Raw genomic sequence first — 17,503 nt, 5'->3', positions numbered from 1 at the left:
AAGGCTTTTTTGAAGTCAGGATATATGACATCAATCTCTTCTCCCTTGTCCAGGTGATAGGTCACCTGGTCATAGAAGGAAATGAGATTGGTCAAGCAAGACCTACCCGCAACAAACCCGTGCTGGCTATCCCTTAAGATGTTGGCGTCAGCCAGTCCATTAAGGATGGCCTCTTTAATAAACTTTTCTAAGATCTTCCCCGGGATAGAAGTCAGGCTGATGGGCCTATAGTTAGCCGGATCCACTTTCCTCCCATTCTTGAAGATAGGCACCACATTGGCCTTCTTCCAGTCTTCGGGCACTACACCAGAGCGCCAAGAGTTTTCAAAGATCCGTGCTAGAGGCTGGGCTATTCAATCAGGAGACCCATTAATCCCTGAATTGAATTGGAACTTTCTGAATCTCTTTGAATCAATTTAGAGAAATTTGGTGATTCGGACATAGACACAGGTTTAAATTCAGCAGGGGTCCAACGTTGCCCCTGCTTTTCCTCCGGCTCCCCACATATCTGAAAAAGGACTTTTTACTGTCCTTGATGCTCAAAGCTAGTTGGAGTTCAGTTGGCAGCCAGCTCCTCCCAACTCTTGAGGTCAGCATCCATTTTCTTGAGGTATGCCTCCAATGTCTATGTAGTATTTCCTCTGGCCACTGTGAGATCTCAGGTTCTTACTAAGCTAGAATTGGGACGCTTGTTTTGAGAGTTGGGCATCCACACACAGCGTCCAGTCCAGCAAAGTTGGTACTTGAGGATCACCAACTCAGTGCTGGCTTCAGCAAGGATGTTGCTGGCTTCAGCAAGGATATTGGTGTTTGTGCTGCCATCCTCCCATTTGATGTGGAGGATTTTCCAAAGGTACTGCTGGTGATACCTCCTCCAGCTCTTTAGATGATGACAGTAGATCATCCATGTTTCACATCGATAGAGGAGAGCAGGGATGATGACTGCATTGTAGACTTGGATCTTGGTGACTTTCCAGAGATAACGATGAATAAAGACATGCCAAAGTGATTTCCCAAAGGAGGCACTTATGCACTGGATCCTGTGCTGGATCTCCTCATCAATGTTCACTCTCTAAGAAAGGTGGCTACCAATATGGGGGAAGCGCTTGACTATATCCAGGGTCTTTCCCTCAATGGTAATTTGGAGAGGGAGGCCACAGTCATGGCCTGGAGCAAGCTGATAGAGCTAATGTTAGTCTTCATAGAGCTAATGTTAGTCTTCTTAATATTGAGAGAGTGGCCCAAACATCATTAAGCTTCTCCATAAGGATACAATGCAGTCTGGAGGTTTTCTTCAGTGTGTGCAAGGATGGTGCAGTCGCTGACATGTTGAAGATCAAGGGTGGTTGTTTTGAGTACTTTCGTCTTTAAGCAAAGTGACCCAAATTGAAGAGCCCTCCATCTGTTCAGTATTCAGTGTCAGTTCTGGAAGGAAAGTGGTCCTTAATGAGAACCAGGATGACTGTCAAAAAAAGAAAAAAGGAAAACAGAGTGGGCGCAATGATGCATCCTTGCTTTAGCCCAATTTGGATGAGTAATGGCTCCATCTCCAATCCACTAAATATAATGGTCGCAGTCATCTGGTCATGGTGGAGCCTCAGGACTTTGATGTACTTTTCAGGACATCCAGAGCTGGCCAGTATTTTCCACATGGTTTCACAATTGATGAAATCAAAGTCCTTGGTAAGTTCAGCGAAGGCCATGTGCAGGTCCTGATGTTGTTCCCAACAATTTTCTTGGACTTGGTGAGCAACAAAGACCATATCAATTGCCCCGCCCCATGGGATGTTCTGAAACCACACTGATTTAACCTCTGCATTAATTATATTTGTATTCTTATATCATACATAGCAGTTATTTATCATCAGGGATCCTAGTTTTCTCTGGGGAAAAAGTGGACAATTTCTTTTTTAAAAAACCACCAAATCCATGTTTTTCCACGATGTACCAAAAGTGCAGCGGCATCCCACAGCGAGTAACACTACTTGTTCTCTCTCTTATTTTTGCCACAGTTTTTGCCTCTTGGCCAATCAGTGGGCAGGGAGGGAGGTACGCTGCTGATTGCCTGAGACACAAAAATAAGAGCAGAAATGGTGCTGCTCACCATGGGACGCTGCCACACTTTCAGGAGATTGTGGAAAAATGTGGTTTCTGCAGTTTTCCGCAGTGAATGGAAAACTAGGATCCCTATTTATCATTTTACCTAGCAGCACTGACTATAATATCCACCTCTCCAGCTGGATATAGTTAACATTTTATAGACTAGACAAATGCAGTATTGCTTAAGGCAGCTTGTAACCAACCAGTGCTATAGTCAATAGAATGTAATGGATGAAAGTGTCATTTTTGACATACCATCATGGTTTTATACACATCATTAGCTTTTTAATATGGGTGAAAGCTGCACACTTGCCCAGTGGGTTTATTTTGCTGGCATATAGGGTTGCATTATGTTGCGCTCACTTTAATAATTTCAGTTCTGACAGCTCAATATTTTTAAAGGGTTTTAAAGCCAGCTTTAATTAATGGAAGCATAAAGGCAGCAATACAGTTCCCAGGAGTATAAGTCCTGACTGCATTGTGCACTTCGCAGCAGTGTATGGCAGGGTCTGCTCCAGCACTCTGTGCTGCTTGTTAACCGTCTGCCTAAGTAAGGCTTGGGAGTTTCAGTTGGTATTAAAGCTGTGGATGAAATAGGGAAATCTTGAAGCTAATGTTACATCTCCTGCTTCTTCTAAAAGCAGTCCCAAAGGCATGGACCACAGCTGTAGAACAAAAATAAAAGGCATGAGAGAATTTATTTTTAATTTTAATGGAAAGCAAGTTTCAAAATAAGAAAGGTTGGGTGGCAGGGAATGAAGACACGCTTTGTCTAACGTAGAAGGGCATACAAGTCTGAAATGAGTCTTAGAGAATGGTCTATGAAGGACTTCTTCATTTTGATTACTTGAGGTCCTCTATTTTAACATATTTTCACATTTCTAGCTCTTATAAAAACAGCAGATCCTCGTGAATGGAGCATTTATAACCAGGTTGTATAAATGGTCAGTAGAGCTGCATTCACAATAAGCATTTGGTCTGAAAAATTTCATTCACTCCATCATGAAAACCAAATGTTCCTTTCTTGGGTTTTCAACATTGCAGTGCTCATGCAGTCCTCCTCAGGAGAGAATAAAGCCAGTATTTGAGAATCTCTAACTTTCTCGGTGCTCTCTGAAAGTGTCAGAGTGACCAGCTGTATGAGCATGTGAGCATACAACGTACAGAGATAGAGTATGAACATACCGTGTTCAGATGTGATGGCGATGAACTCTGTAGAAGAGTCTATGATTACTTGCTTATTTAAAATAATCAAACTCGGGGAATGCAGAAGCCGAGATTCCAGAAGCAACATTAGCTTGTTTGCCTTGCATGTCCTGCACATCGCTGGCCCCAGCTTTCTCTGGCCTGTGGGCAACAGTACTGAGCGCAGAACATGCTGCAGGAAACGTCATACATTACTCTCCCTGTCAATCCGAAGAAACACAGATCTGTGAAAAGTAACCCCAAGCAGTGTCAGAGTGTCTTGTAGGCAACAAGTTGCTTGACAGCCATAGACTTGAAACCACTACTTTATTCAAATAATGATTTAATGAAGCAACACATGGACCAAAGGAAATAAGAACAGAAAAGAAGGCATATGTGCAAAGTGACCTAGTTTCTACTGGAAGGTTTTCTTTTGAATTTCTAGACATTTTGTCTTTTTAAATGTGCATCCTTAATATCGCATCAGCACGTTTTCTTTTTTTGGTAAAAAAACAAAACAAAACAAAAAAATCTGTTCTTATTAAGCCCTACATGGAATTTCATACAGTGAACTGAGAAGGACTCCTATGTTTGCTTTTTATTTTATTTGCCTGAAATATTCTTGATTTGCATTTGGACGGCCTTTATCTTTTCAGGGAAAAGGGATTCTTGCCTCTCTCACTGTCTCTGAAATATAGAATGGTCCTTCCTCCCTCTGTCCCTTCCCTCTGCCCCCCTCTTACCCTCCCAAATCTTGTGAACAGCAGCAAACTTTATATTCATCCAGTTGGATGATAAGAAAGTGGGGAGAGAGCAATGCTCTCTAGATTAAAGCAGTGGTTCCCAGCCTTTTTAGACTTGAGGCACACCTTGTTAGACTCGAGGCTGCCCTCAGAAAATGTCATCTTTTAGTTTTCTCTTATTTTTTACTATGGAAAAATAAGAGTTTTTTTTTTTTTTTTTTTTTTTTTTTTTTTTTTTTTTTTGCAAAGAACTCAACAGGTCAGAATATTTTTAACAAACCCAGAATTTTCAACTAAGAATCTGTATCATCTTGTGAGTTATGTTTGCACACCCAACAGTGCTAACATTGTGTGGTGTCCTATGGTACCCTTGAAAGGATCTCAAGGCACCCCAGCATGCTGCAACCCCATGTTTAGAATCACTGGATTAGTCTACTAAAATCTTAGCTGTTGCCCTAAGCTTAAAAATGTGATTTCCACCCACTAATGCGTCTACACATTCAATTAATGAGACGCAATAAACTCTGGAGTTCTCAGAGCCGAAGTCAACTGCTCCCTGGTGCAGTGTCTACACATGCGCCTGGGACAGCAGCACTTTGAGCCAGGCCTGAGCTGGCAGCGGAGGCACTGGCTGGGGCAGAAGGGTGCAACACTTGCAGAGCCATGTGGCTAGGTGGCAGGCAGGAGTCTGGCCCCTACCTGGTCAGCTCAGTAAATTACTTCACCATAAGATATTACTGCCCCCAACAGTGCTATCTTACAATGGAGTTAATTAATTTACTGCACCCTAATACTGGTGCACATGTAGACTGTGATACTTTCCTATGGAACTAATTGGTCAGCTCCTCAGTAAAGCACATGTGTAGATGCACCCACTTATAACTATATTCACTCCAAAAACTAATCTTCATTGAGGATAGGTTTAATATCTAGTTTCACTTTTTTTGGCCATAGCTGGGTGTTTAAATGACTTTTATTATTATTTTTACAAAAATAAACCTTTTTTTTCCATTACTGGGAAATGCCTAGAAGCATAGAAAGTTCAGCACAAATAATGAATGTTTTAGAGAGCTGTGTGAACATAGCTTATAATTGAAAAAGCTTTTAAAAATGGATTCAGCACCTCTTACAAGCATTTGTATCACCCAGTTTCTTTTATCACATCTTCCTCCCCTTGTTATGGAATCAGAGACTGTCTCTTAGGGCTTGCACAAAGTTGCACTGGTTTCAGACTGGTTTCACTAAAACAATATAATTTTGTGCAGAAACATACTGGTTGAAATCTGGTCTATCCCATTAAAACCAATATAGGCTAGGTTTAAACATAGATAATTGTGTAGGCACGTGCACAAAGTCGCACTGGTTTAACAACAAAACTTAACAAACCAGCATAATATTATGTGTGAACTAGGCCTCGCAATGTGATTTTACAGTAGCTGGCACAGTAGGGCCCTTTGAGCTCAACTTCAGCGTCTATCCATGGTTTAAAACATGAAATCAGTTTGCGTTCAGCATGTGGTATTTATGTGCATGGATAGGTTGTGTGCACGTATGTAAAATAATGATTACCTAATAGTGTTCGCTATAGCCAGTCTTCTCTTTGTATTTCATATTATAGCTTTTATTTATGAGTAGCCCAGTAATGGCACTTAGACCATTGTACGATAATTGAAAGTACATTCTACCCAGTAGGAGTTACATATCCTTTTGCTTGCAAGGTCACTTATTTCTCATAGATAGCAAATCCTTAAGCTAATTCATTTATCCAAACCTGACCTCCCCATTCTGCTATGGATACATTTCACAACTGAATGGAAAATATGCTATTGTTAAAATGCTTTGTGGTGCCATCTAGTGGAAATGAGGCAGTGAGTGACCTACCATGAGTAACAAAATAGGTTTACCATTCACTGACTGCCCAGGCCATTCTGTCTGTAAGTGAATATGTGGCTCTTAGAAATAAAACAGATTTGCTCTCCATACTTTTGCAGTACTTACTTTTCGTCTATCATTCTTTTCCCCTTTATACAGGCTCTTGATGGGAATATATATGATCACCTTAAGGATTATTTAATGGCGGTCAGCAGGACTGAGCTAGAGACATGCCAAGCTGTACAGAATACATTCCAATTTTTATTGGAGACTTCTTCCAGCAGGGTAAGTTTTAACTAAATTATTTTTTATAATGGAAGAGACAAAATCATACATTCAGTTGCGAGTCTCTTGGGTACCATATTCTTTCAAACATAAGACATCCTTTAATTTAAGATTCACCCCAGTTTTCTGACTCTCAGCTTAAGAAAAAAAACCCTTCAAATAAAGACGTATTTACAAGACTATAACCTCTGCGTGGTGGATATAAGCTCTTTTTACTTTTTTATTAAACATGCCATTTTTAGAAGAAATATTTGTTTTAAAAGGTGGATTCTATATTTGAAGGAAATAATTACCAACAGGTAAAAGGCATGCTGAAGGTGCATTGTGTTGGTTTATACCTGTATTGCATTCACTTTAACAAATTGGGACTTTTCCCTGTTGCTGCAAAAATACTGCATTCTCCTGAGTGCATTTGGATTCTACAAGATCTCTCAATACTGCAGCAGCAATTGGGACGTGTTCATGCTCCATGTTTTGAAAGAAGCTGAACTTCAGTGTACGTGAAGGCCTTATACAATGTTATCTGTAGCAGCATTAGCCATTATCAGCTGTTCAGATATTTTTTTTCAATAACTCATTGTTTTGGTTAAAAATTATATCCTGTTCGTGTTTGGAGATTAAGAACAGGAAATGTAGAAAACACGTTAGAGTTTTGTAATTACATCCTTTGCCCCCAAGGATGATCTGCAAGGTCCCTTCCAGCCCCTAACAATCTATGAATCTAAGTAACCAAAATCAGAAATAAGACTGGTTATTTCCAAAGTCTATCTTCTGGCAGCTTGGTAGTTCATCTCCAGCAAACCCTGAATTTGTTAGATTCCATTACACCCCAAACCAGGTTAGTCCTTGTGCGGGCCGGCTCCCGATCTCGGGGGCGAGCCGGGCCCGTCTTTGTGCACACAGGCTGTGGCCAGCAGCCCGGACACACGGGGCCAGAGAAAACCGCGGCGCGGTATAGTACGCTCGAGCTAGAATCAGTCACGGAGGCGTAATGGTTGATTGAAAGGATTATTTACTTACACCCAAGGTGGTCGCGGTGTAGGCTGGTCAGCTTTCCAGGCACAGCTCCGCTTGAGTTCTTGGTGGAGGACTCCGATAGACTCGGTTCCTTGACCCCGGAGTGGTTTAAGCTCCGCGAGTTTAACAACTCTCTCTCACGGAGCAGCTGAATCTCCGTGGGTTTCACTCGGTTCCCAGGTCCCCCGGAGCTGTTAAGACTCCGTGGGTTCGACAGTTGGGTCCATAGGATAGGGATACATCTAGGATTGCGGTCGGCGACGGGGAGAGGCTAGAGGTTATGTGCCTCGGAGTTGTTAAGGCTCCGAGGGTTCAGAAATTAGGTCCCCCGGAGTTGTTGAAGCTCCGCGGGTTCGACAAAGTAAGCCTCTGTTGCACTCTTAAGGAAAAAGCTGGGTTCGAAGGGATCAGCAGCACTTAGAGATCCTCACGCTCCTTTCCCGAACTCCACGTGCTTTCTCTCTCTCCGACTTGGGCGGAAACTACCCAAGCCTTTTGTACGGCTAGCAAGCCAATAGCTAGCCGCCACGTGTGCCTATATTAAGACTGGCCAATAATGTGGCGGAAATCTTAATACAAATGGCGGGAACTTCCTTGTACCGTGCATAACTATAAAGCAAAAGAAATTCACGATGCAAAGAAGGCTACAAAACTGGCGGGAAAAACTCCTGCACGTGGGTTCTCTATTACAGCAGAACACTCCACCGTGCAAAAGAGCTGCAATGTAGCGGGAACACAATTTAGCGATGCCGAAGCACACACAAACAAGAAAACCACAACTTTGGGTTGTGACAGTCCTGACGTATTTCGGTTTGCTTGTAATATTCCTTGTATAAACCGTGACCACCGCCACAGAAACGGCGCATGCTTGTAATTCTGAATGTCAAGACCTGCAGAGAAACAAAGCTAAAGATTTCTTGAGACTCATCCTCCATTCGTCTTAGTAGCTTAGGAGCCAGGACCCTACATTTTAATTAGGTACGGTATAACAGTCACATTAACTGCCTGCAGTATAGCCAGTCTTGATGAATTTATTGGCAGTGTCAGAGGAGGAAGTAAAAAATATCCTTTTTTCTCTTTCGTGAGAGAAGCTCACACCATTAATTTGTATTAGCATACATCCTGCAACACCTCTGAAAGAAATGACATTTTCCCTGATGTAGTTACTCTCCAGTGGTTAGCAGTATATAGTACCCCTTTATCAAGCTTCTGCACGCTGATACCTCATTTTGCTCTGTTTATTAAATGCTTTGTATTCAGAATACTAGGTGCATTTCCAAGCTTTTTTGGGAGAATCAGCTATTTAAACAGCCATTTCCAGAGGTCATTTGCATAGAAAATACCTTTGTCATTTATTTTATTGAGTTTAGCTAGAGAGAGAGAGAACATGCACCAGCAAGCTTATATTCAGCCAGTTGCCTGCCGGTATAATTTATTTTATGTAGTAATAATGTTTTGCTGTATGTTTGGGGGAAAATCATTCTGTTTTCAGCTTCTCCAAAATACCACAACACCTGAAGAAGCAGCAAAAAAAAAATAACCATAGCTGTCATGTCTGAACAGAGCTTTAACAGCTGTCACCTACTTCATTTATTCTGGTGTTAACTCATTCTTTTTGTCTTCCTTTTTTTCCATCGCTAAAAGTCTATGACATTTCTGCTTGTTGGCTGGGTGCACCAGTATGAAACCATACAGCCACGTGATAAATATGCTTGTTAACATTTATATAAACAGCTTATCCAAGACCAAAGGCATGGATTAAAGTTGTGCATATTTAAAAACTCAGTAAGCTACAATGACCAGAGAGAACTAGCTAAGCCACTAAAATACTTCTTTCCATTTCTCTGCCCTCAGCCCTGCAGCATGTCCTAACAGTCAGGGTAGCAGGAATCAGTCCGACCAAAGTTGCGAGAGGTAAATTTAAGAAGTTAAGAGCACTTTACTAAAAGCTCATTTAAGTTGGGAGCACTTTCCTAAGAGCTACGGGTGTATTTTTAAAATGACCAATGGTGGAACATATGAATGTGTGCCCATTTGAGCAGTTGTGTTCTTCAAAATAAAATCTGCGTGTCACAAGTCCTTCAGATAGCCAAGATCCAAACCATGTATTGTGTACTGTGACCACTTCTTCTTTGCCTACCAGTTTTGAATTACCACACTTTAAACATGCAAGATTGCCTATGGGAAAACAACTTAACATCCTTTGTAGGTTTTTTTCATAGATGTTAGGGGCTGGAAGGGACCTTACAAGATCATCAGGTCCAGCCCCAAAGTAATGTTTTAGCTATTATTCATCTGAACACTCTAAGGATTTGGGCTTATGGTTTAAAAAAAATAAATTAAAAGGCCAGCCTACCATTATGATGGGTTGTTTTTTTTTAGAAAACATCCCCAAAATAGTTTTTCTATAAAATGGAACTTGATATGAATGTGCCATAACATGTGGTGGTACAGAGGTTTTATTGGTGCTAACTTGGGTAATAATGTTCATAACTCCCTTCCAAGAAATACAATTATTTCCAACTCTGGAAGATGTAACTAAACTTGCAATTTACCTGTCTGTTTTTACTCGAGGGCTTTCCCCTCATGTTTCAATTCAGCTTGCAGGTTAATTTTGCTTGGGACGTCTCAGTAACCCAAAAACAGCTAATGGGATTTTACTGAATTTCATCGATGGGTTTTTGTTGAGAAGATATACCAATCCAGCTTGCAGCATGCATCTGATATATAAGTTAGCATATGCTGACTATTTTGGATGTAGATGTACCCGAGAAGAGAATATGTTTAATCATCATTTATTGCACATAAAAAGTTTCTATTAGTGAGGCATCCAGTTAATTTCTGAATGGACAAATACGGGTTTATCTGGGCAGGTTGATGAGGAATTCTGAGATTTTTTGAGTTGCATAAATTGGTCTCTTCCAAAAATAAAGAAATGCTAGACCTACTGTGCATCGTGTTCCAGAAGTGTTAATTTGCTAGCCATGTATACATTATTACTACTGTCCTGTATATAGTCTCTGTCAGTCATTCATAGCAAAATAATCCTTTTTGAGAGGAAATTTTCCTAGCATTGCCTTTTCAAGGTGACTTTTCTTTGAAAAACTGAGCCACATTTGTGTTGTGCAGCTGTAGGAAGCAAGTTGCTTTCTGTGCTAAATTAACTGGAAAATGTTCTGTGTGTTAAAACGTCCAGTGCATCCTATAACTGTCCCCAGTGAGGCTTGCTGACTGTTACATTTCAGAAATGGTTTGAAATAGTTGTGAATGTTTGAAAATGGCCCTTTGAGCAGGCATCCCATTTCCAAGCATCTCTCAAGAGCAGTGCATTGGCAGACCCTGTGTCCCTCACTTTTCCTCAGTCCTTCATATTCACTTGTAGGTAACTTTTTCAAACATACAATGATTAGATGATATATATTCATCACAAAACGAGGCATGGGCAGTCCACCTAATGACTAGTGCTAGGCTGGAGTCGGAGGTCAGGGCATAGCCAGGTCTGAACCAGGGGGCTGGAGTCTGAGGTGGATCCAAGTTGACAGATGGGGCAGAAGGCAGGGAGCAAGCCAGGTCAGATACTTGGAGGTCTGAGTCCAGAAGGAGGCAAATCAAAGCATAAAGCAGAGACAATTGTCAGTTTGCAGCAGGACATCAGGTCTGGGATCAGGAGTGCTGCAACATGGAGACAGCAGTGCGGTCTGCAGGCAGTAAGAGCCTTGATGTTCAGATAACCTCCTGTCTGGCCTTACGTGGTCTGGAGGGACCAATCTGCAGCCAGGAGCCCTGGCCACACATGGGAGGTCTTCCCATGGTGGAGCTCCTTCCCTACTGCTCCATCTTTGGCTACAAGCTATGACCTGAGATGGTGCTCGCCTCCCAAGTCTCCAAGTTGAGGTTTCAGGACCAAATCTTGACAGTTTGGTCCAGAGGCATTCATATACAGACGGCTTTCAGTCAAAAATACTGTACTATGGGAAGGTCTGATCTGGCCCTTCCAGATGCTAGCTGAAAGGTGAGGGTACACAGTAATGTTCTGCTTCTTGGTTGCTTGCAACTGTTAAGAAGTTTGCCAGTATATGCTTTTCCTCCCTGTTGGCTTGACCATTTGCCATCTTATTCCAAGCCTGCGTGATAAAGAGTCTAGTATGCAGTGCACCCTGAGTTCAGTATACTCATTGCTATATTTTATTGAAATCTGACACATTGATAAATAGCCTTTATTTAAAGGGGTAATCATTATAGCAGAAGCTTTCAGCATATGCAACTGAGTGACATGCCCAAACCCTCCCAAAGCTGCAAATCATCATTGTTGTCTCCCAGCTGTAAACCCTCCAAAGAGAATTCCCGGTTCCTTTCGGCACTAGGTCTTCTACACGTATTTTAATGTGTTTATGGTAAGGCGCATGCATTTAATTATGTAGCCTAATCTCGGTTCAGTCACGTACGGTTTGTTTTCACCCATAATCAGCGCATACGTAGATGTACATGTTTATGTATACTCGAGCAGGGGTGTCAAACTCATCCCTTGTCGCAGGCTAGATCTGGACGCAGCAGCATGGGGGACAGTGCAGCTGTCACTCGCCCTCCATCACTGATGGATTTACCCAATGGGGCACCTGACCCAACAGGTCCTGCCCCTGAATCCTTGGCCTCTAGGGGCACCCTGGGAGCCAAGCAACACTGGTCTGCAGGCCATATGCTTGACACCTCTGGACTAGAAGACTTGTCTAGTAAAAGATGAGAATTTTGGAAGATCTCTACAGTCAGCAGTCTCTCCATTAGGAACAATTTGGCAACTGGGGAAAGGAGGGACACGAGGAAAGTTTAAAGTAGGGAACACGGTTGACTTCATCCAGCAAGTACCTTCATGTTTTCTCCCGTGGATCTGTATGTAACCATCTGCAGAACTACCACATCCTTGAAACTGTCCTTGTTCTCTCCATGAGACGGTCTTTCTGAATCCTGCTGTTGTCTCTGGTCATATGATTAGATGGCAAATGCTTTTGAGTGGAGACAAGACGCTGCCAGCAGAAGGGAACCTTGCTTCGTGCCAAGAGCTTCTGGGCAGTACAGTAACACAAGCAGAATTATAACGTTTCTCTTTCACTTAACGTTAATCCTTTTCCTTTTGTATAACTCTGGAACTGAGAATTACAATCGTCACCAAATTGCCCAGACAGTCATGTTCCCTAAGGCTAGATCGTACTGCGTATTGCACTGCAGTCTTTGTTAGGATGGGAAGGCCTAGTGAAGAAGAATAAAGACTTTTATTGTCATCCCTCCCTAGCATGCTAATACATTTCTAGAAGAAATCTTCCTTTGGTTTTGGACTAAAGTAAATATTGCAAATAGGTTTAGCAGTGTCTCTTTGGCTGGTTTAGTATAATCTGAACCTGTGTGTGTGTATATATATAGAGAGAGAGACTTTTACAACATCAGATAATTCAAAACATCCTAGATGGAAAATTTCCAGATGAGCTGTTTTCTTTGAGGACTTCTTTCAGATTAACTTGAGGAGGTAATGGAGATATTTGTGTTACGAGAGATGTAAAAAATCACTTTTTCCTCACTTTCAGTATGAAATTTTTGCTAAATTTTGAAGTTAAATATTTTTATTGGACTTGGTTGTAAATAATGTTGATATGGTGGTAGTAATTTTCCAACTTCAAATCTTAGGGCGTACCCTTCATTCAGCTCTGTGGTTTGAGGCTTTATGCGACTCTGTCAATACAGAGATTCCCATGCATGTATGTTTTTAACAGTATGAAGTTGAAAGCAGAGCGATGTAAATAATGAAATGGAAAACTGTAGATCAGGAAATGCCAGGGTCTAATTAAATCTACCATCTACATTTTATATAGAGCATATTTCAAATTAATCCCAACATACATGCAGTCAGTGGTATGCAGTATGAATTTCATCTCTTGAATCCCTGGACTTCTCTATATTTGAATAGTAATGTGTTTTTATCGTTGTCTATAGTTTTGAAAGATTTTCAGTAATTAAAGTCCTAAAATCTCTATAGAGTTGTTCAGTCAGTTGTATTACTTTTAAAATATTCACATTGCTAAGTATTTCTTTGTAAATGCACACTAGGTTCTTGGTTTAACGATACATGTTGGAAATGGCGGGTTGCTGCGGCCTGAGTTTGACTAGTTAAAGCAGTTTTTGACCTGCGCAGCCTTTACCCGGGTGTAGAAGTTATGCATACCTGAAAATGTTTCCACCTTGACTCTATATTCACATATGTAAAACTAAATTTGAGCTTCCTTTTTTTTTTTTTTCCAAATATTTTATCACAGCCAATTAAACTTTGACCATTCATGGAGAATTAGGGCATTTCGGTTTGTAAAGCAAGAATTGTATGTGAAGAACTGTCCATAAGTAGATAAGGTATATTTTTTTGATACTGACCGAAATCAGGATTAGGTACTTAACCTCAATCCTGAGCTTGGCCGTGTCATGCAGCACAGTTGTGAGCAGTGCCGTGGAAAGATCGTTATTCAGATGCTGACTTCACAGTTTTTTCCCAGATAGTTTCCACTGAAATCAGCCGAGCTGGGCCTGTGCACAAGGAAGCTGTGGCATTCAAGCATAATATTCATTGAATGTTGTTGTGATAAAGTTATGTCCCAACTCTACAAAATAATGGGTGTCTGAACTGAATTGTGTTCACTTTTCAGGTGGTGCGGGATTACAATCTACAGCTATTTTTACAGGAGAACTCTGTATTTCGCAAACCGCAACCCTTCCAGTTCCAGCCTAGTGACAGCGATACCGTAAGGGCTTTTCTGAATTCCATCATTTTATTGCATTTTTTTTGTAAATAAATACGACGGTAGCCTTGTTTGCTAGTCTTCCAGTCTTTGCCAATACAGCTGGTGTTCCTGGAATGGGTAGAGGGTAATGACCTGATTTTAGCAACTGTGTTTACTGTAGGTGTGTAATTACAATTAAAGCGTTGAACAGATGGGGTGGCAATATCATCATCACCTGCAAGAGAACTGCACATTTTTGCCTCCATGTTCTGTGACTACCAGCCCCTATATCTTTGCATTTCTATTCTGAGCCTAAGCTTTTACTAAAATGGGTTAAACTGTGTTGTGTTCTGGGAAGGTTCTCAAAACCTCCGTAACTGTCGACTTAGACAAATAACTTAATAAAGTGCCAAATAAAATGTGCTGTGCCCTCCAGTTCACTCGAGAAAGTTATACAGGTTTTGGTCAAAGAAGGATACACTTAATAACCCCGTACTCTAGCCTAGTTTCTAAATATGTGCAGCCAGTGTTATTCTAGAAAAATCAGTGGCAAACTTTTAAATGAGTAAATCATAGCATAATGGTTACATTCCGGAAGGTTTTTGTTTTTTTTTTAAATAGTCATTTTGGGGTTTTTTTTTCCTTTTTCCTCAAGTTAGGTAAAAGTAACAATTTAAAGTAAGTGCAGGTTTGAAGAGCAGACCTTTTACAGCTTTTTATTTCCCTGGCTCTCACTAAGTACACTCTGCTGCTGGGGGAAGACAGATTTGGCCCACATAGTGAATGCTTAACCCCAGACATTGTGTTAATGGCTGTGTAATGGACTCCGTGAATAACTTTGCCAGGAATAAGCACTAACAGCAGTAGCAAAACTGTCCTTGAATTTCGGTGTTATCTTTTGGCTTTCCTCCTTAGCAAAAGATAAGTGATTTTTCAGTTTTCCCTAACTTCCCGGTAGAGCAAGCTATTTACATAAAGTGCTAGGCTGTTCATAATGCAGTGTGCTGAATCTCTAACTGTATTTACATTGCAATTCTAACTGTATGCTGTGTGTTTTTGTCCTTGTGCTATCTTTGTCATTCAGAGTTTTAATGCAGTTCAGCTGGTGGATATTGAGCCCTCACCTGTCAGTGCTATGCGAATGACTATAGCAGAGGTATATGGTAGTATTTGTCATCGGTATTTGGCATTTGTGGTATTGCTTGTATGCATGCAGCAGGGGTGCTAAATTCACTCGCAAGCATAAGTGGCAACTGAATGCATAATGTATAGCAAAGCTCACTCCATTTCGAGACCTATGTAGCTCGTTAAATTACCATTTTCTTGTTTTAAGTTATGTTAATTGCGAGGCTCAGTTTCTCACTTATCGTCTTGCCTTCTGAAGTATCTTGTGCTCTCGCACATCATTTGTAATTAACATTGTAATCTGTCAGGGAATGAATTAAAATTTCACAACTTGGGGTACAGTGAACTATATAATTGTCACCTTCTGACACATTTGAGGGAGGCATATGCCAGAATTTCATCTTCTTATATAATTGGAAGCCTTTGAATACATGTGAGACAAGGTGCCTTCGACAATATTGTTTTTAATTAGAATACATATCAGGCCAATGTTTCCATGTGTGATAAGGGACAGGCAGACTTTGGCATGTGATAAGTAAAGTCGATTGCTTTGGAAAATACCTAGGACTCTTCTCCTTTTTTTCAACAGACCTTTACCAGGAAACTTTTACAGTATAAACAGCAGCCACTGATATGTGTCGATGACCCATGGTCCCTTTATCTTACCAAATTAATTCTTCCTATTTTCCAGACAAGGCTCTTCGGGTAAATGCGATATCTTTTAGTGGACTAACTAAGAAGTTGGCAAAATTGTTCTTTGCAAGCTTTGGGGCACAAACACCCTCCTTAATAAACATTCAAACATTCCTCAGAATTGAAACTAGGATTGTTCTTTGAGATGGCTATGGTATATTCTGATTTTATTTTATTTTTTGGAATATACATCCCTGAGATTAGCCAAGCTTCAAGATCCTTCTAGAAGGCAACACCAGAGCATCCCATTATCCGGAGGCATGGCCCCATCTTTTGAAGGCAGTAATTTTTCACGTGCCTGCACATGCCCAAATTGAGCACTTTGCTTCCTTCCTTGCACAGTGTTTTCATGAAATTTAAAATGTCACCGGCTTTCAAAGAAAATCATACAAAATTCACGTAAAAAGTTGTGTGTTCTGGGGTGGTGACTGGGGCTGTGTGAAGGTGGGGGCAGTGTTTTTAGGACCTTTTGCCTCCCATATATATATGCTGAAATTAAATCTGAGGGCTGGGAAGAGACCGCCAGAACCAGCAGGTAGCGTCCCGCCTTCACAGACAACCATGTATCCAAAAGGAACCACAGGAACATCCAGTCGTGCAGGCCGGAGCCATAAAGCACAAGACAAAAAAAGCCCCTGAAGCATGATGCAGGAAGAAAGCAAGGGAGATGAGGGCTCCCCCAAGGTGGAATTAAGATATGCCCCTGTGATTCTAGGAAGTGGACTATGGCCCCCATTCCAGAGGAAGGCAAAACGGCCCAAGATTTTTGTTTCAGAAGTTCAATAAGAATACATTAATTTTTTCTAGTTAGTAAAATTACAATCGATATTGAAGATGCATAACTGTTGTGCATTTTTTGCCACTTATTTCCTGCCATTTTGTGAAGAAGACCTGCTAAAACCTAATGGGCCAGTTGCCTTTTAATTTCTCCGGGATATGCACGATTATTATTTTCATGCTAAAAAACTAACTGTGAAGCAAACATACGACAAGAGTGATCTGCTCTTCTGACCTAACATTAATACTAGCTTTCCTGCAGGTAAGTGCCTATACTGTTGCCTGGAACCCTGTTTGAGCCTTTTTGGTCATCCAGTAGTAGTGCAACCTGTGCAAAAATTAGGTTGAGAGAATATAAGGTAATAGTGAAGTTTGTAATCAGAGACTGCGAGACAAAGTGAGTGTTTTTGCAAGTTCTAGTATCACTTGAATGGTTTTTATAGTTTTCAATACGAATGCTAAGGATATTGTATCAAGTATTGGCTTCCCACTTTAATGTAAAATGAAGAATTGTCATGCAGTCCCTGAGTTGCCCAATGTTGGGAGATAATAGAGCACAGCTAAGGCAATGCCTTTATTGCCTTACAGTGAGGGAGCACCTCAGCTTACTTGCAGCTTATTGTTTCCCCTAACACATGTAATTAGTGCCAGTTTACAGAAGGAAGTGTTTTCAACAGAGTTTTTTCTGAAAGCACAGTAAGGTTTTTCCACATCCCAAATAGGGCCAAAACAAGAGAAATCTTGTTTAAGCAACGGATTAGGAAGAGCAAAACCTTGCATTTCAGGCAGGTGGGAAGCTTTTTACAGAAAAGTAACAAGAAATCATTGCAGTCCCCAAATATTTGGGGAAGGAAACAAAAATCCTGACTAGCAGTAGTTCATCCGTTTCAGAGGCAAATGTACAGCTACGTAAGGTATTAGAGAACAGTATAAAGAGATTAAAAGGTG

At 41.0% G+C, this 17,503-nt stretch overlaps 1 protein-coding gene across 1 annotated transcript in view; it reads left to right on the top strand.

The window, feature by feature from the left end:
* Positions 1–17,503, top strand: part of FCHSD2 (FCH and double SH3 domains 2) — a 194,536-nt gene that overhangs the window by 127,101 nt on the left and 49,932 nt on the right. Inside the window, exons 8-10 of the mRNA XM_025202070.1 lie at positions 6,060–6,185; positions 13,886–13,981; positions 15,045–15,116. Of these exons, the coding sequence (XP_025057855.1) occupies positions 6,060–6,185; positions 13,886–13,981; positions 15,045–15,116 (294 nt within the window). The remainder of the gene's footprint in view (positions 1–6,059; positions 6,186–13,885; positions 13,982–15,044; positions 15,117–17,503) is intronic.

Source organism: Alligator sinensis, unplaced genomic scaffold (genome assembly GCF_000455745.1).
Source record: "Alligator sinensis unplaced genomic scaffold, ASM45574v1 scaffold1008_1, whole genome shotgun sequence".
NCBI lineage: Eukaryota > Metazoa > Chordata > Crocodylia > Alligatoridae > Alligator > Alligator sinensis.
Note: the sequence above shows the minus strand (reverse complement) of the source record. Positions and strands in the feature narration are given on the sequence as shown.